Source organism: Schistocerca serialis, chromosome 7, assembly GCF_023864345.2.
Source record: "Schistocerca serialis cubense isolate TAMUIC-IGC-003099 chromosome 7, iqSchSeri2.2, whole genome shotgun sequence".
Taxonomy (NCBI): Eukaryota; Metazoa; Arthropoda; class Insecta; order Orthoptera; family Acrididae; genus Schistocerca; species Schistocerca serialis.
The window spans coordinates 472,958,826-472,979,782 of NC_064644.1; the positions used below are offsets into that span (position 1 = coordinate 472,958,826).

The window sequence follows — 20,957 nt, forward strand, 5'->3', positions numbered from 1 at the left end:
CAACAGTGGAGCACAGTTTTAACGTCTTGGTATCAGCACAGGGACCTATTTGCTTTGCCGGCCGCGGTGGTCTAGCGTTTCTAGGCGCTCAGTCCGGAACCGCGCGACTGCTACGGTCGCAGGTTCGAATCCTGCCTCGGGCATGGATGTATGTGATGTCCTTAGGTTAGTTAGGTTTAACTAGTTCTAAGTTCTAGGGGACTAATGACCTCAGAAGTTGAGTCCCATAGTGCTCAGAGCCATTTGAACCTATTTGCTTTGAACGGATTAGCTTCATTTGTTGAACGGATAGTAGTAGACTCATGAAAGGACGTGAATTATATGTTACAGATTTCGGTGGATGCCTTAGCCTTCCGCTAGCAAAAGGTAAATACAAATGAGTAGCGCAGTTGACTTATTTGTCGGGTGTCGTCGATTATTGACAACTTCACCTCAGCAGTCGACCACCGCAGAAGTGCTGCATGCCAACATAGCGTCACTGGCGGAGGTTCAAGCGACGCCCCCACAGTTACTAGGCGCCACTGCTGCGAAGCCTGCTATTAAATATGGCCGCAGGAGAGAAGCTGAGAGGTTCTACTTCTACTTCTATTTGTTGGAATCGACGAGTCCTCGTTCGGCCGGGGTCACGTCGGTCTAATGCAATGGTTCCCAACTTGGGGTAATTACCCTCCCCCTCCCCCCCCCCCTCCCCCAAGAGGTAGAATATAATTTTCTAAGTGGTTAAAACAAAAGAGTCCAGTTGCGTTTCGGTAGCGAAATTAACTTACTTTTAATATACGGGGTGTCCATAAAGCCCCTTTACAATTTCAAAATTTTACTAAGACGACTGTTGTTGAAGTATCTTTAAAAAATTATTTTATTGTAGTCACTGTTCACTCAAGTTTTTATATATGCTAAAATTTTCTGTTTCAGATAGTCTGTCGATGGAAGGAACTGAACCTCTATAAAATGGCAAGTCCTCAAGAGAAGGCACAATGTGTGTCGTGATTTACTCAGACAAAATCGGATGTTCAGATTCAACGAAACTTCAGAACGAAGCATGGAAGAGATCCACCATTGCACCCTTCAATCCGTGCATGGCAAAAAAGTTTATGGACACAGGTACAGTGTTGGATAAAGGGAGGAGCGGGCGACCAAGAACATCCGAGGAAAACATCGATCGCGTTTTAAACGTCTTCACTCGTTCACCTACGAAGTCCATCCGCACTGCTGCCAGACAGTTGCAACTACCACGTTCAACTGTGCGTAAGGTCCTCCACAAGAAGTTACGGTTTTGCGCTTACAAAGTGCAACTGTTACAGACACTTGAGCCAAATGACAAGCCAACACGGACAGAGTTTGCACTCAACATGCTGGAACGCCTTTCGGAGGATGAAGCATTCCTCAAGCGAATTTGTTTCTGTGACGAGGCAACTTTTCATGTTTCTGGTACATTAAACAGACACAGTGAGAGAATCTGGGGATCTGAACACCACCATGTGACTAGGGAGCTTCACCGGGATAGACCAAAAGTGAATGGGTGGTGTGGTATCATGTGCAACCGAATAATTGGTCCATTTTTTCTTCAACGAGTCAACAATTACTGCAGATGTTTACCTCGACCTTCTGACTGAATATGTAGCACCACAATTGATTGACTTACAACCAAGTATCATTTTCCAGCAAGATGGTTCACCACCACATTGGGGACTGCGTGTTCGTCGGTTCCTCAATGAAACATTTCCAGGCAGGTGGATTGGGAGGGATGGGCCAATTCCTTGGCCATCGCGTTCGCCAGATATCACTCCCATGGACTTTATGGGGTATGTAAAGGATATCGTGTATCAAACACGGATATGGGACACTGCTGTCTTGAAGCAAAGGATTCGTAATGCCATTGCCACTATTGATGACGCTATGCTACAGCGAACATGACAAGAAATCGTGTACCGCCTTGATGTGCTTCGTGCAACTAAAGGCGCCCTTATACAGGTCTATTAAACACTGTCAAAAAAACTTGTATAAAAACTGGTCACAATAAAATAAATGTTGTTAAAATATTTTAACAACTGCCGTCGTAATAAAATTTTGTAGTTGTAAAGGGACTTTATGGATACCCTGTATCATTACTATTACCACTATTTCGTAAGTCTGTAATACTCGTTTCATAACTTACCAAAAACTATTTTTTTTCAAATACTAGCATCAATGCACAACACAATGTGGAGGATGTTACAGCTTGTGAAACGAATGTATGACGACCATCTTCCTCACATAGTCCATCCACACGTACTTTGCACCATTCATTTTTGATAGTAAAGTTGAGACGTATACATCACATATAATTAAACACCTCATCAAGATACCTTCTCTCAGTTGGAGGTTGTTCCCGAAAAGACCAAAAATTGCTTCATTGTTCACTTCGCAATAGCAAATGGATAAATTGAAAACACAACATAAGTTAACTATCTAATGGCTGCTATACTGATGTAGGGCTTACAATGTTATTACTATTATTATTATTATTATTAGTGGTTGAAGCGAGACACAAAGGATTGCGAACCTGAATTCTTACAATTTCTGTCACTTCATAAGTAAAGGCCCCAGCAATCAAGTGATTTACAAACAATAGACCAAAGTACAGTACATACATTTCAATTTGGTTGATTTTAAATGGGGGTGCAGGGTGTGGGTAAAGCAAGTGTCGTTCGTGAGAGGAGTGCTGCAGAGGCAGCATGTTTTGTAAAAAGGTGCCAACCCATAATGCGGACAGTTAGCCTTCTTTTCTGAGAGAGTCAAGTGTAGCACTTGCGATGCAATGAGAATTGCTTAGTCAGTTATAAAAGAGAGTTGTTAGTAATAAGCAGTACCAATTGTTTCGTTGATTCATTACCTACAAAAACTAAACATCATTTACCTTAAGTCATTTTCAAAACAGGAGTGTTCAAAGAAAATTTGTTTTCATTCAGAAGTTTAGTTGGGCGCTTATGTTGTTGTTGGTGGGGGGAGGGTGGGGCACTTGGAGGTAATGGTCTCAGTAAGTTTGGGAACCACTAGTGTAGTGAATACAGAGTTGCTGTCCAGCTCACAAGCGTAAAGTAACAGTGGCGGGTAGAACATTCAGAGTTCAAGTACTGCAGATTCTGAATGTCACCCAGAACAATGTTGGCGGCTCCTTCTTCGTGTATTAGCAGCAACCTATGAGTTATCTAATCCCACGCTTATCTTCAGTCACAGAAGATTGGAGAGCTATAAAAGATAAGTGTTCTTTTGGTGCTAAATAAAGTGTTGTGCTTATCTACTACGTGTGTAAATTAATTGACTGTTTTTAGTGGCCCTAGCTCACATTTCAAACGCAAATATGACAGGAATATAACTGGTTCCTGAAGAATGGTCTCAATCGGACACCTTCCAATTTTTCTGTGCTTCTCTTTATACGAAATCGACGGAGGTACCCAACGAATACAATAAACCTGGAACCCTTTAGACTGATCCAGCATCCTGGACCAAACACGTTAATCATGTTGTTAAACAGGAAGTACTGGAAATCGAGTGGAGTGAGGAGCCCAACTGGACATCCTTAGCACTTTATACTATGGACAGATACGGTCTATAAGATGTTCTAATAAAATATCGGGGAGACTAGGCAGCGCTCAGGTGTCATCAGATAGTCACCAACTAACACTCTTCCACACAAACCAAGGAAATGGCTCCAGACAAAACCACTAGCTAAAAAGTTCCTACATCTAGCCGTAATAGGAATAACTCATATTACCAGGGTAAAAGCGCGGCGTTTGGCAGAGAGAGGATATCCAGTGGAAAGCAAACTAACAGGATTGTTAGTGAAGGGCTGCCTTTGATATGGAAGGACCTAACGTTACCTGTCTTTAGGAGAGATTATGAAACAGCTGTCTGTCAACCTGACATCTTTATCTACCAGTTCGTATGGGTTAACAGACAAGCTTTAGTACTGGTGTAACGAATTACCTCAGAAACATACAGTCAGATTTCTTAATCCATAAACGTGAGGGAGTTGGTAATGTATATTGCTGCCCTGCGTCGGAATAAGTAACGTTTATACTGCAAAAGTACCGGGTGATCAAAAAGTCAGTATAAATTTGAAAACTTAATAAACCACGGAATAATGTAGATAGAGAGGTAAAAATTGACACATATCATTGGAATGACATGGGGTTTTATTACAACAAAAAAAGTTCACAAAATGTCCGCCAGATGGCGCTGGAGAGCAAACTAACTGTTACCGTAACGGGTGAGAGGTACGCCGATATGTTATAGAATCGCATCATCCCCAGAGTGGCTGATAAACATCTGCTGGAACGTACGATGTTTATGCAGGATGGCGCTCCACCCCATATTGCTAGACGCGTGAAAGATCTCTTGCGCGTCGTTTGGTGATGATCGTGTCCTGAGCCACCACTTTCGTCATGCTTGGCCTTCCAGGTCCCCAGACCTCAGTCCGTGCGATTATTCGCTTTGGGGTTACCTGAAGTCGCAAGTGTATCGTGATCGACCGACATCTCTAGGGATGCTGAAAGACAACATAACCTCACCATAACTCCGGACATGCTTTACAGTGCTGTTCACAACATTATTCCTCGACTACACCTATTGCTGAGGAATTATGGTAGACATATTGAGCATTTCCTGTAAAGAACATCACTTTTGCTTTGTCTTACTTTGTTATGCTAATTATTGCTATTCTGATCAGATGAAGCGCCATCTGTCGGACATTTTTTAAACTTTTGTATTTTTTTAAATTTTTTTTGTCCTAATAAAACCCCACGTCATTCCAAGCATGTGTGTCAATTTGTACCTCTCTATCTACATTATTCCGTGATTTATTCAGTTTTCAAATTTATACTGCCTTTTTGATCACCCGGTATATCTACATCTAAATCTACATGACTGTTTTGCAAGTCGCACTGGTTTGGCAGAGGGTTCATCGAACCACTTTCACACTGCACTGAGGTTACAAAAGTCTTGAGATACCTCACAATATAGCGTCGGATCTCCTCTTGACCGGGAACTAGATGTGATATGGACCCAACAGGTCATTGGATGGCCCCCGCGGGAATAGTGAGCCATGCTGCTTCTATGGCCGTCCATAATTGCGAAAGTGTTGCCGCTGCAGGAGACTGTGCACGAACTGACCTCCCGACTATGTCCCATAAATATTCACTGGAATTCATGTCGGTCGAGCTGGATGGCCAAATCATTCACTCCTATTGTCCACAATGTTCTTCAAACCAATCACGAACAACTGTGTCCCAGTGACATGTTTAGGAACATGAAGTCAAAAAACGGCTACAAAAGGTCTCCAAGTTGCCGAACACAACCATTTCAAGTCAATGATCGGTTCAGTTGGACCAGATGACACAGCCCATTCCATGTAAACAAAGCCCACACCATTATGGAGCCACCGCCAGCTTGCACAGTGCTTTTTTGACATCTTAGGTCCATGGCTTTGTGGAGTCTGGGCTACACCCAACCCCACCATCAGCTCTTACCAACTGAAATAGGAACACATCTGACAAGGCCACGGTTGAACAGTCGTCTAGGGTACAACCAATATGGTCTCGGGCCCAGTAGAGGCGCTGCAGGCGCTGTCGTGCTGTTAGGAAAGGCGCTCGCGCAGCTCGTCTGCTGCCATAGCCCATTAACGCCGAATTTCGCCGTGATGTCCTAACGGACACGTTAGTCGTACGTCCCACATTGATTTCAGCAGTTATATACAGGGTGGTCCATTGAGCGTGACGGGGCCAAATATCTCACGAAATAAGCGTCAAACGAAAAAACTACAAAGAATGAAACTTGTCTAGCTTGAAGGAGGAAACCAGGTGGCGCTATGGTTGGCCCGCTAGATGGCGCTGCTATAGGTCAAACGGATATCAACGGGGTTTGTGATATAGGAACCCCATTTTTATTACATATTCGTGTAGTACGTAAAGAAATATGAATGTTTTAGTTGGACCACTCCTTTCACTTTGTGATAGATGGCGCTGTAATGATCACAACATATGGCTCACAATTTAGACGAACAGTTGGTAACAGGTTTTTTAAATTAAAATATAGAACGTAGGTACGTTTGAACATATTATTTCAGTTGTTCCAATGTGATACAAGTACCTTTGTGAACTTATTTCTGAAAACGCTTGCTGTTACAGCGTGATTACCTGTAAATACCACATTAATGCAATAAATGCTCAAAATGATGTCCGTCAACCACAATGCATTTGGCGTTCCTCTCAACAGCGAGTAGTTCGCCTTCCGTAATGTTCGCACATACATTGACAATGCGCTGACGCATGTTGTCAGGCGTTGTCGGTGGATCACGATAGCAAATATCCTTCAACTTTCCGCACAGAAAGAAATCCGCGGACGTCAGATCCAGTGAACGTGCGGGCCATGGTATGGTGCTTCGACGACCAGTACACCTGTCATCAAATATGCTATTCAATACCGCTTCAACCGCACGCGAGCTATGTGCTGGACATCCATCATGCTGGAAGTACATCGCCATTCTGTCATGCAGTGAAACATCTTGTAGTAACATCGGTAGAACATTACATAGGAAATCAGCATACATTGCACCATTTAGATTGTCGTCGATAAAATGGGGGCCAATTATCCTACATCCCTTAATGCCGAACCATACATTAACCCGCCAAGGTCGCTGATGTTCCACTTGTCGCAGCCATCGTGAATTTTCCGTTGCCCAACAGTGCATATTATGCCGGTTTACGTTACCGCTGTTGGTGAATGACGCTTCGTCGCTAAATAGAACGCGTGCAAAAAATCGGTCATCGTCCCGTAATTTCTCTTGTGCCCAGTGGCAGAACTGTACGCGACGTTCCAAGTCGTCGCCGTGCAATTCCTGGTGCACAGAAATATGGTACGGGTGCAATCGGTGTTGATGTAGCATTCTCAACACCGACGTTTTTGAGACTCCTGATTCTCGCGCAATTTGAATGCTACCGATGTGCGGATAAACCGCGACAGCAGCTAAAACACCTAATTGGGAATCATTTGTTGCAGGTCGTGGCTGACGTTTCACATGTGGCTGAACACTTCCTGTTTCCTTACTTAACGTACGAACGGTCCGGACACTTGGATGATGTCGTCCAGGATACCGAGCAGCATACATAGCACACCCCGTTGGGCATTTTGATCACAATAGCCATACATCAACACGATATCGACCTGTTCCGCAATTGGTAAACAGTCCATTTTAACACGAGTAATGTATCACGAAACAAATACCGTCCGCACTGGCGGAGTGTTACGTGATACCACGTACTTATACGTTTGTGACTATTACAGCGCCATCTATCACAAAGCGAAAAAAGCGGTCCAACCGAAACATTCATATTTCTTTACGTACTACACGAATACGTAATAAAAAATGGGGGTTCCTATTTTAAAAAACGCAGTTGATAACCGTTTGACCTATGACAGCGTCATGTAACGGGCCAACCATAGCGCCATCTGGTTTCCCCTTCAAGCTAGACAAGTTTCGTTCTTTGTAGTTTTTTCGTTTGATGTTTATTTCGAGAGATATTTGGCCCGGTCACGATCAATGGACCACCCTGTATATCACGCACTGTTGCTTGCCTGCTAGCACTGACAACTCTACGCAAACGCTGCTGCTGTCGATCGCTAAATGAAGTGGTGTCTGCCACCTGCCTTACTGAGAGTGTGTGATCATTCCATTTCATATCCAGACGTATTGTTACACACAGGTATTTGTTTGAGTTGACCGATTCTAGATAAACTCAATATTTTATTCATAGCAGACTGCTTTTCGTTTTTCGTTCTGCGAAGCCACACAATTTTACGTTTCTGTACATTCGAAGTAAACTGATAATTTTTGCACAAATTTGAAATCTTATCAAGATCTGATTGAATATTTGCGCAGCAAATCAGTCACTGTACTACCCAAATATCAGTATTCGTAAAACTGTTTCAGTTGTATGTTCCCCATTTAGATGTTGGTTCCGAAATGGTGATGGCTCTGAGCACTATGCGACTTAACTTCTGAGGTCATCCGAAATGGTGATTTAATTTCCCTGTCAACATGGTAACTGTTTTGTTTTTTAATTTGTGTATTTTTTTGGCCTTTTACTCGAAACAAAACAACGTCAGGACACTGTAATTCCTCAGACTTTCCCGGCGAGGCGTTGTCATGTTGATTAATCGGGTTTCTGCCGGTAATTCGCGTCTTTCTTGCACAATATTTCAACTGCGTGACTAGCACAACGTAGGCATAAATACTGGACTCGTTCCACACTGGAATCAATATCGGACAGCACCGGAAGAAGTCTGCGAGTCATGCAGTTGAAATATCTTGCAGGAAAGATGCGATTACCGGCAGAACGCCGATTAATCAACGTGAAAACGTCAGAACACTGTGCTGAAGCAATGGAAAAAAGCATGCTGGTCTTAAAAGGATACAAAAACCCCAAGACTGGCGACGTTTTACAGAAGTTCAAAATTTAGCGCGGACTTCAGTGCGAGATACTTTTAATAGTTACCACAACGAAACACCGTGTCGAATTCGGACAGAAAATCCAAAGAGATTCTGGTCGTATGTAATGTACACCAGCGGCAAGAGACCATCAATATCTTCACTGTGCGACAGCAGTCTTAATGTTACCAATGACAGCACCATTGATGCTGAATTAAACACTGTTTTGCGACATTTCTTTACCAGAGATTCTTGAGACAGTAAAAATTCCAGAAATCGAATCAAGAACCGCTGCTAATAAGAGCACCTTGGATGTAGATCTCCATGGTGCTGCAAAGCAAATTAAATCACATAATCAAGGCAAGTCTACCGCACTATATTGTATACCATTTATGTTCCTTTCAGACTATGCTGATGTAATGTCTCTATATTTAGCAAACATGTACAACCCTACCCAAAGACTGGAAAGTTGCACAGGTTACACCAATACACGACAAAAGACATAGAAGAAAGCGAGGTATTGACACATGGTCAGTACGGAACTGGAAAATATTCTTGTGAAATATACTGGTTCTTCATTCACACGAAGTAATAGGTGCTACTGACACGGGATTGCAAATTGATTCCGACTCCTAGATTTGCAGAAGACTTTTAACACCTTCCTCAGAAGCTGCTCCTAATCAAATGACGTGCCTGCGGAGTATCATCTCTTATATTGTCTGCAGATGATGCTGTCGTTTACCTTCTAGTAAAGTCATCAGAAGATCAAAACTCAGCACTTATTGCGGAATGATTTATACAAGATATCTGAATGGAGGGAAAAGTGGCAACTGGTACTAAAGAATGAAAAGTGTGAGGTTCATCCACATGAGCACCAAAAGGAATTTGTTAAATTTCGGTTACACGATAAATCGCACACATGTAAAGGCTATTAATACAACTAAATACCTAGGAATAACAATTAGGAACAACTTAGATTGGAAGGACCACACAGACTGCGCTTATTGGCAAAATAGTTTGAAAATGTAACAAATCTACTAAAGAGACTGCCTACGCTAAGCTTATCCGTTCTCTTCTGGAGTACTACTGCGTGCAGTGAGATCTGCATCATACAGGACTGACAGTGAAGATCGAAGAAGTTCAAAAACAGGCAGCTCGCTTTATATTATCGCGAAATAGGGGAGAGAGTGTCGCGGATATGACACGCGAGTTGGGGTGGCAGTCACTGAAACAAAGCCGCTTTTCGTTGGGCAAGATCTTTTCCCGACATTCCAATTACCGACTTTCTCCTCCAAATTCGAAAATGTGTTGACGTCCACCAACATAGGGGAAAATGATTATTGTGATAAAATAAGACAAATCAGAGCTGAAACGGAAAGGTTCCAGTGTTCGTTTTTCCCGCGTGCTGTTCGAGAGTGGAACGGTAGAGAAGGTCAGTGAGGTACTAAAAATCATGGGATAGCGATATGCACTTATTCAGTAGTATCGCGTACATCAGATATAAAAGGGCAGTGCATTGGCGGAGCAGGCTTTTGTACTCAAGTGGCTCATGTGAAAAGGTTTCCGACGTGATTATGGCCGCATGACCAGGATCTGGACGCGTAATGGTATTTGGAACTAGACCCGTGGGGTATTACATTTCGGAAATCGTTGGAAAATTCAATATTCCGAGAGCCACAATGTCAAGAGTGCCGAGAATACCATATTTCTGACATTACCTCTCACCACCGCTTTCTTGGTAGATTACTGGGAAAAATTTACGTAGTCAAGAAAGGAGACAGCTCACGTATCACATGAGCATCCAATCTTACAATATTGCTCGAGAATGTTAGATCCATAGCAAATAGGACTAATAGAGGATAATGAACGTATTCAAAGGAGGGCAGCTCAAATGGTCACAGGTTTGAGTTCCAAAAGAGCGTCACGGAAATGTTTAAAAACTTAAACTGGCAGACGTTTGAAGACAGACGTAAATCATTCGGCGAAAGCCTACGTATAAAATTGGAAGAACCAATATTAAGTATAGAATGTACAAATATTCTTCAGGCCTGTATGCATAGCTTCTGTAGGAATTGGTGAAGACTACACGGGGCCTAATATTATAGAACGCACACAGTTTTACAAATGTTGACCCACGAAACAAACAAAACTTATCCGAATCTGCAGAAAAAAATAATATTTGGGTCAACATTTGTAAAACTCTAATTCCTCTCTCTCAAACCCCACCCTATGGGGAGAGACGGAGAGTTTTAGTTTTAGCGAATAAAAATTTACGAAGTAAATAAGTATTTATTTATCCGTAACCATTTTCCACGCAAAAATGAGAACATGGATTTTCTTGAATTACACCGCCAACTACCAAGAATCAAACCAAATGTTTAAGACAAAATGTACGTAGTTTTTTTTATGTAGAATCTGATGCTGCAATAAAAAAATGGGGGTTCCAATTTGAAATTTTAGAGTTGCCTCCCGCCCCACCTCAAGGGGATGGGGTGGCGGGCTAATTTTAGCACCAGCAGATGTCCCCCTCGAAAATAATCAACATTGGATTCAACACATTTTTTCGTGTGAAGCTCATATTTCGAGCGATTTTGGTTTGTCAACATAAAATTTACACCCTGTATTTTAGAACCAGTTCAAAGCCAGAAATTCCTCGGGGCTCAGGTTTCATCATTTCTCTGAAATTCGATCATTTTGTAATCGTGTGTCGAATAGCTGGAAGGAAATACTAAAACGTCTGAATGGGGAATACGTAGTGGTCGAAACATTTTCCGCTGATACTCTTCAGTACACAATGTAGATGGCTAAATTCTTCTAGTCTGCTTCTTTTGGTTAGTATGGAAATATCTCAGTACTCTTGATTTCCGCTGATTTCTTCGTCTCACGTGGGATGCATTTCCTAGGAAGTACACTCAACTATCCATGGACTAGCGAAGCAGTTCACATGCCTTGTGGCCGATTGTGTACCCGTTGTTACTCGTCTGTAGTGGACGAAATTCAGCTTTCAATGGAGTCATCCGAATAAAGCCGGCCAAATATTGTCCCAGTATACTACAGCAAATACTGTGCAGCGGTCATAGTTGCACACGACGCGGATTTGTAGACGCAACGTAAGGTAACACTACGTCAGAAGGGTGTGATCTTCAGTCCGAAAACCGGTTTGATGCGGTTCTCCACGCTCGTCTACTTGTGCAAGCCTCTTCATCTCGGCGTAACTGTTAGAACCTACACCAATCAGCCTGCTTACTGCAGTCATTCTTTAGTCTACATCTACAATCCCCCCCCTCCTTCCACCAAATACACACACTTCCCTCAGTTTTCCACTATACCCATCTACACTTCAGTATTCTTCAGCAGCACCATATTTCAATAACTTTTATTCTCTCCCTATCTGAACTGGTAGCCGACCATGTTTCACGTCTGTACACGGCTAGTCAAATTCCTACAGAAAATACTTCCTGGCAATTAAATTTACATTCGATCCTAACGAATATCTCCTTTCCATAAATGCTTTTCTTGCTATTGCCAGTCTGCATTTTATACCTTCTCAATTTTGTCCACCGTCAGTTATTTTGCTGCCCAAATAGTAAAACTCTTCTACCCCTCTCAGTGTCTCAAACCTCTTTTCCAGACACTATCCATTCTGTTCAACTGATCTCCCAAACATTTGCCATCACTGACGGAATTACAATGTCATCGGTAAACCTCAATGTTTTATTTCTTCTACCTGAACGTAATTCCTTTTCGAAACTTCTCCTTGCTTTCCTTTCTTTGCTCAATCACAGACTGAATAACATTGAGGAACGGTAAAACCTCTGTCTCACTTCCTTCTAAACTACTGCTTCCCTTTCATGACCTTCGGCTGTTGTAACTGCAGTCTCATTTCTAGACAAGTTCTGGACAACTTTTCGGAATCTGCATTTTACCTCTGCTACCTTCAGAATTTGAAAGAGTATATTACAGATGACATTGCCACAACTTTTCTCTGAATCTACACGTAAGTTGCCTTTCTTCAGACTATATTGTAGGGTGTTACTTCACGTTTTCTTACATTTATATTTTCTGGAACCCATACTGATCTTCACCGAGGTCGGATTCTACCAATCTTTATATTCTCTAGTAAGTAATTTGTGGAATATTTTGCAACTATGACTTATCAAACTGATAAGTCATAGTGATATCTTTTTGAATGCATCGTCATGCATGAACCTGAGCTCATCGGCAACAGCTTGCCAACTGCTTTTTTTTCAGACTGCGATCTTTGTATACACATAATTTTCGACGCCCCATAGCTCTGACCATAGATGCATCGCATTTATAAAATTCGCAGGTTTTTTTCGTTTGTCCACGTCCCCATTGCTGTACACAACAAACTCATGACAGCAAACAACTACAAAACATTCGGCGGTACGTACGTATCGAAACTCTGGAACAAAAGCGAAACGATATTGTTTTCGCTCAAACATACGACTGCAGTGCTGTTAGTGTGAGAAGAAAGCAAAGGTGAGAGAAAGGGTGAACAATTTTCAATCAAGGACAGAGATACATATTGCCCTACAATACGAAATATTATCTACCCTTGATGGGCAACACCGGCAACCCCTCGGCAATACGTGGGCAACTATCTGCAACAGCTTACACACTAGCAACGCTGTCCAGCCACACCGCAAAAATTGCCGTCTACTGTAGCCACATTTCTCCAATGCAGGCAGCAATGCTATTGCTACCAAGTATTTCCGTAAAATACGGCCCATCTTTTTAACTTCTGCGATAAACCATGTTGTTATACTCGGTCTAAGGCTTGAACAATGTCCAGATATGTGTCTACCGTAGATTTAACATCATCACAGACACCTGTACAGTTTGAAAAACAAAAAAACTAACGGCAACTGACAATCTCGGCATGTACTGGCAGCAAGGTACAAAAAACTGTTTCCACTAACTTGCGGAGGCTACTTAAGGATTTGTCGGGTGAGCGTTTCTATGTCAAAGAAGTTCAGGAAGTAACTTCTGCAAGCGAGTTGCGGACGTCTAGTTGACAGTGGACACTCGCCTTTACGCTTTGACGTGTCGAATGACGATGGTGGAGTGTCCTCAACAAGTAGTTTTTGAATATCTTGAGAAATTATTTCTTTGATGCAGATTTGTATACCTCAGCTACTCTTCTGTTCTTCATGAACGGTTCAAAGAGTGACATAACTTCGAGAATTAGTTATTTTGAATTCTTGCAATTAGGATTAGTGTTGGTATTAAGCACCATACGTTCATCTCTGATGATCCATTAATGCGGTCCGAGCGTGGTGGCGCATTCGGGAGGACGACTGTTCAAACCCGCGTCCGGCCACCCTGGTTTGGGTTTCGTGTGATTTGCCTAAACTGCTTCAGGCAAATTCCGGAATGGTTCCTTTACAAGGACACGGCCGGCTTCCTTCCCTAATCCGATGGGACCGATGACATCGCTGTTTGGGCCCCAACCCCAAATCAATCAACCAATCGACCATTAATGCGAAACACGAAATACGCACTACATGTGTGTGGAACTGTCTCAAATAGTAACAAGATAACAGAGTCACAAACCACTGTCTCGGGTCAAAAGGTCTCCCACAAACGTCTACTGTACTGCATCTTAAAGCACAACAACAATATGTAAACGTTAAGTTTCCGGCGGGGTGATACACTACGCAAACTGAAATGCTTCGATATGACGCTTCGTATCAATAAACCGCTAGATCGTGACGCTGTCCTGAGTAAACACTGTATCGCTGTGTCATGTAGCTTACATTGAGCCGACACGCTGAGAGAGCTTCGCCGTGCCACCTACACGTTGTCTTTTTCAGCACGTAGCAGCTGATCCTGAGGTTCTTTCTAATTCATACATAGCTGCTTATGATAGAAGACAGCTGTGTTATGCTCATGTGGGGTCAGTGACGCCCAAAGAGACAATACCGGCAGAAAAACACGTGCATCTACTATTTTGCAATTAGTCTGTTGCTCAGAAAGCGTGGATGATGCTGCTACATAAATATCTTATCTCTCACAAGATGGCATGACACACCCGATCAACTGCAAAACTACTTGTGCCGTCGAAAGTAACTTTAATTTCTCTGCTCTTACTAAGATTACGGTTTAATCTCCCGTCGGCGACGAAGTCATTAGAGGCGAGACGTTAGTCCGCGCTCTCTGGAATTTCTACCTTTCATACGTTCGCGTTTGGAAACGTCGCGATTTCTTGGCACTCTTTTCTTATTTTGGCGAAAAAAAAATTGAGAAATGATTGATAAAGGCGGAAAGCACAATGCAAAGTGATTCACCACCACATTTTGGCGTTACAGTGTCGTGAATTTAGATAGTGACTCGTAAAAACTGGGATGCAGAAGATTACACTGTGGGAGTTGTTGGTTTGACGTGATATACCGACTTGTGGCACCGTTATCTTGTCACTGTTTGAGCCAATTACACATATGCTTCTGCATATTTCGTGTTTCGCATGAATGGATCATCAGAGATGAACGAAGTGGTGCTTTGTACAACACTAATCCTAATGGTAAGAATTCAAAATGACTAATACTGGAAGATTTTCATTCTTTGAACCATTCATGCAAGACCAAAAGAGGAACTCTTGGTATGCAAATCTCCATCAAACAAATAATTTCTCAAGGTATTCAAAAATTAGTTGTTGAGAACCCTCCACCATTATCAGTCGTCACACCAAAGCGTAAAGGCGTGTATCCACTGTGAACTAGACGTCCGCAACTACTACTTAAGTTCTTTGATGTAGAGACGCCCCGCCCATTAAGTTTCGTTAACTTCCTGATGTAGTTCCCGCAAGTTAGTGAAAACAGGGTTTTGCTCCTTGTGCAAGTACCTGCCGAGCTAGTCAGCTGCTGTTAGTTTTTCTCAAACTGCAATCACAGGAGGCTATATTGATGTTAAATCTACGGTAGACGGACACTGCTCAAGCCTTTGATAGGGTAGTATAACAATACAGTATAGTATATAGTAGTATAACAGTACAGTTTATTGTAAAAGCTACAAAAAATAAAAATAAAATGCCCACGGTATACAGTCTGATTAACTGGTTCGTACCTTAAAGGTCGTTCTTGTAGTATATCATTGGTACTTCTTATGTCTACCCCACAAGTGTCGAGGTATCACAAAGTTCCCTTTTAGGATCTACTCTGTTCAAGAAACATATCTGACATACCAGACTTTAAACCAGTAATTATAGCTTCCTTCGCTAATGATACAGCGATACATTACACCGATAACAACATAACGAACATTCATGACCAATTCCAACGGGCTTTACTACCGCTTGAAAAAAAAAAAAATGATTTACAGCATGGCGCGTCAAAATAAACGTGGGAAACGTCTAGCTACCTATTATGCGGAAAAAGAGAGAATTTATTACCCTCACCGGTAATTTTAGTCAAATGTCTATGTTCACTTGGACAAAAACTTCAAGAAACACAACAGGCGTATCGAATAAGCAAATGGTCTGTTAACTGCCCAATATCCCTTAACAAGTAAAGTCGTCTCTAAATAGGAAAACCAGTTTCCTACTTTACAAGTCGGTAATACAACCAGTAGTGTGTTATGCCTGCTCCTTTTGGGGCCGTGCTACGACTGCACATTTCAACAAACTTCAGTTTATCCAAAATGCGACATTGCGAATGACATTAAATGCTCCATGGTTCGTCAGAAACTGAACAATTCACAATGACTTAAACATTAAAACTGTTTCAGAAGCGATCCGCTCCATATCTGTAATATTTTACACCAAACTTCCTTACGTAACCAACAATAATTTGTCAATTATCCACGTATAATATCCATGACAAGCATAAAAATAGACGTCCAAAGTTGGTACTGCTACCTTGTCAATAATACAAACAGAGGCTGACATAAAAAGTACAATACCATAAACATTGCAATATATATTCATGTACGCTGCAGGTAAAACATTACTGTAAAAGCCGGCCGAGTTTGGCCGAGCGGTGCTAGGCGCTACAGTCTACAACCGCGTGACCGCTACAGTCGCAGGTTCGAATCCTGCCTCGGGCATGGATGTGTGTGATGTCCTTAGGTTAGTTAGGTTTAAGTAGTTCTAAGTTCTAGGGGACTTATGACCTCAGAAGTCAAGTCCCATAGTGCTCAGAGCCATTTGAACCATCACTGTAAATAATGTTTCGTAATATTGTAAATCTTAACACTGTAAAATGGAATCTTGTAAACTGTAAATAATGTGCTGTTATTTTTTATAATACTGATGTACAGTTTGTTCCCCAGTACTTATGTATAACCTACAACTGTTTAATTATGAACTAGTCATCGTAACACAAAAATCTGAACCCATGCAGAAGTATTGCGTCGTCAGTACCGGTACGAAAATGTTAGTGTCGAAAAGAAGAATGGCGCAAAGACGGATAGGTCGAAATAACCATTGGAAGTTTGGAACCCCAAATAATGTAACTGGATATTGTCAACCAAGAAAGCGCGAAATGAATTTACCAATTACTTTGTTTCACTAGAACGGAAAGTACACTTCGTTAAATTTCTGTTGATTTTTCAATGTTAGTCTAAAAATATTATATCTGTAATAAAATAAATATTATTTGCAAATGTCGAAGTATAATCAAATGGTGATCTCTTGATTATATAGCGTGCCATATATTTGTATACTGTTTTGGCATAGTTGATTGTATAACAGACAAAAGATGCTCGAAACTTGTATACGACATTATCAGAAAGTTTTTAAGCTGAGTAATGTCCTCTGATTTTAATTAATTGAATAGTATCTCTTGATAAGTATGTGCACCTCTGTTTCGATTTTTTTTTCAGTCTAACATTTCTTTTTTTTTAGCTTTTGCTTTTTGTTTCGATATTTCTCCAATAATAATAGTAAAATAACAGTGGCGGTTGCTCTGGCACTGTAAACTTCTCATGATGCGACTTTAGCGGAAACAGTTCTGCATGTACTTGCATCCAGTTTCTGAAATTAACCTGCCCAAGCGAATTGCAGAAGTAAACTTGCGCAAATCTTTGTTCTAACGCAAACACTTCAGCGAGCTCTTGCCTGTTACTTGCTAGTGGCTGCACGCCTTTAAGGTGGTTTGGAGCGATGTTGATGACTTAGAACCGGTAACAGGCAGTCATGTGAGCCTTTACCACTGACATGTCACGGCAAGGACATAGTTGTATAGAAACAGAGCAGTAAGACAGGTCGAAGACGAGACGTGACGGAACGGCAGAAAGTAGCTATCGTGCTTAGACGTGACCTGTTTACACATGAAATGAAGTTGCTCAAATTGTCAATATACCAACGCAGTCTGTTCAATGTGTCTACAAAGAATAATGTATGGCTCGCAGCCATGTGATATGCCGTAAGAAGTGAGGACATACAGAGATCCTAACCAGCTGGTAACGGAGACGAATGCCACGCATTGTTAATGGCAATCGATTTCAAACCTGTGAGGAATCGCTGCTGTCAGTGAATATAGGTCCGTGTCTGTCAGTTTCCGAGCAAACACTGCGAAAGGAACTGCATGCAATGTAAATTTGTAGTCGTATACCTCCCAAAAGACTATCGCCTTCATATGAACCGAGGTTTACATTCTCCCTATTTACCAGTCTCATCTCCGACGACAATGAGCTTCCGAGGTGAAGGCCATCGGCTATGTTCAGCGCTAAATGATACGAGATACGAAGGAAGTCACAAACAAAAGACAGGCGATGGCAAAAACTCTCACTGAAGGTCAGTGTTGCCAAATCAGCTCTTTTTAGAGCTAACTCTGGCTTCTTTTTAATGCCATTTACTGGGCAAATCCGTGATTTAGCTGGCGTTCCGAAGTATGGCTTTTCCCACGATCATTTGGTTTCTTTCCTAGATTTCTTTCTAGACTATAGGAAAGCATTAAATCTATGTTTATTATAGAAAAATTATTTCCATTGAACTAAGACGTTAAGACACGCTTAAACATTCCATGAAACTGTATTACTGGACTCAATTAAAAAGCATGACAAAGCAAACAAAAGCTGTGTTGGTGTGTCTTCCAGTCCCGTCAGCACTGTATTGTATTACATTGAACTGGAGACCTAGAAACGACGGAGAGGCTTCGTCCCCGCCGTAGCCCACAGTGGTACACAACCCCACAACAGGCTACAGCGGTCTACTCACCCCGCCGCCCCACACCGAACCCAGGGTTAACCCGCAACATACACATACAAGGTTGAAAGCGTTGCTGGAACGCTGTTGCAGTATAGCTTACAGCAGAAAAGTATCAAAGCTTCAAAGTAATGAAGGAAGCTATTCTAAGCAAAACATGACTAAAAAAATCACACGTTTCACAGTTGCAATAATAAACAGCGTGCCAACGACTGAACTGAGGAGAGGAACGGCGAACTTCTACTCAGTGTAGTAGTATAATAAGAAATAATGTGAAATTAGAGTGCGTATATTGTGAAGTTCGTCCTATAAGTACACAGCAGAAACATTATTTCTATATTTACTGTGAGAAAATGAAAACTGTGTCAAAGAAATTGACATGAAGGTCTTTATTTCAACACATTTTTGCCTCAAAATATCAAGGTTTTAAAGATAGGCTAATATTTTATATACATGTCATAGAAATGAAATCTCAGATTATTATATCTGCGTTCGAAGTACAAGTGCGTCCAGAAATCATTTCTCTAACGAGATGCGGAGGGCGCACCTCTAAATTTGTATTCTTTTGCACTTTATGAATATCTATACATTTTCTCTTTAGCTGTTCAAGACATAAAAATGAATCGTCGCACACGATGCAAAATCCTGTGGAACAGTTATTTCTTGAAGTTGTTTAAAACTGAATTACATATCTGATACGAGTAAAAATGAGAAAATTATATTTTAAGAACTTGAGTCTAAAGAAAAAAAATTCATCGAAATAATATCAGCATTGATCCAATTGTTCTTCATAAAGTTGGACTTAACTAAAAATATCTACCTACTGCATTTTCGTGTGCACCCCTTCCCCTCTTAAATACCTTACACAGTATAATCATCGCAAAAATAAAACTGCTCAGTTATACAACTTGTTTTATTTCAGCTTTCTTCTGACTTTTTTGTAGACACGTTTTGCTTATTTCGGTTTGGGGAGTTGGCAACACTGCTGAGGGCTTCGGCAAGAGTGCGAGACTGCAGTGCAAGCCGCCAGTAAACATCGTTCAAGGTAGTGTGCCGCATTTGGAATAACCCATAGATTTGTTTGAGCTCCTGTGAAAATTAAGTGTACTTAGTGACATACATTAGTGTACAATCGAAATGTTTCTCAACGGTTCAGAATTTCACTCTATGCCGACAAAAATTGGACTATGGATACAGCGGAAAAAAAGACGTGATGTGCTACCCCTTGTAACGTGAGCTGCACGTAAAACACAAATATTTTAATTAAAAATAGCGATACGATAATCAAGAACACCAAATACGAAATGATAAAAGAATCTTGAGAAACATACATTTCTTGTCAGCTAAAACCGAACATTATGAAAATCGGAAGCATTATGCAAAACTGTAATAAAATTTAAGTACAGATTGCTCATATTACTTAGAGATTCAAGGTTCTCATTGAGGATGCATGATCCATTATTGAAGACAGTTTTCTCTAGGTTCATTTTATCACCACATTGACATCTCCAGCATTGCTACAAAGTTTGTAGTACAAACATCATTGTTACCTAGCTTGTCCGTTCCGGGCAATTATTTGCGAACGTAACAAAGCTGTTTATGCTTTTTACTAAGGAAAGAGGTTCTTCTGTATACTGAGGAACAGTTCTCCAAGAGTACGCGGTTAAAATTCTATATGATATGTGAAACAAACGTTTATGAATATTAAGCTTGGCGTAGTGATGAGTACCTAGCGCGAGGTCTTTAATAAAGCTGTTTATGGTTTTTACTACGGAAACAGTTGTTTTGTATACTTTGGAACAGTTCTCTAAGAGTACGCGGGCAAAAATTTGTATGATATGTGAAACAAGAGCTTTACGAACCTTGAGCTTGGCGTAGTGGTGAGTACCTAGCGCGGGGTCTTGCAAACATTCCGGAGCTTTGTCGCGCTTCTTCCGGTACCAGAAGGGCTTGCTCGGGTTGAACAGCGACTTCACGACGAGAAATGTGAAAACGAGACAACTGTAGAAGGCGGAGAGCCCGTACATAACCAGGACGGAGAATAGCCCCATGTTCCTACTTGCTCTTCGCTTGTTTCACTTCTGTCTGTATAATCGAGAGGCCGGAGTTGTATCCGCGGCGACGGTGCTGACATCTAGCGGCAGGCAGAGATTATCGCTCGCCAAACGGGCACAGGTAGCGTGTACAAAGGTCGAAAAACAAGGTTAGGAGGTACTGTATGTGCACGGGACGCACCGGTTCGGGAGAAACATTGTCTCTGTGTGTGTGAGAGAAAGAGAGACATATATTTAGGATGAATTTACGACGCACGCTCATTGCTATCCCTAC

The 20,957-nt window shown here is 41.6% G+C and overlaps 1 protein-coding gene across 1 annotated transcript in view; it reads right to left on the reverse strand.

Annotated features, from left to right (window-relative positions):
* The window catches only part of LOC126412653 (epoxide hydrolase 4-like), a 108,947-nt gene extending 88,226 nt beyond the window's left edge, over positions 1-20,721 (reverse strand). The window contains exon 1 of the mRNA XM_050082352.1: positions 20,492-20,721. Coding sequence (XP_049938309.1) covers positions 20,492-20,680 — 189 coding nt within the window. The 5' untranslated portion in view covers positions 20,681-20,721. The remainder of the gene's footprint in view (positions 1-20,491) is intronic.
* Positions 20,722-20,957: the final 236 nt, after the last annotated feature.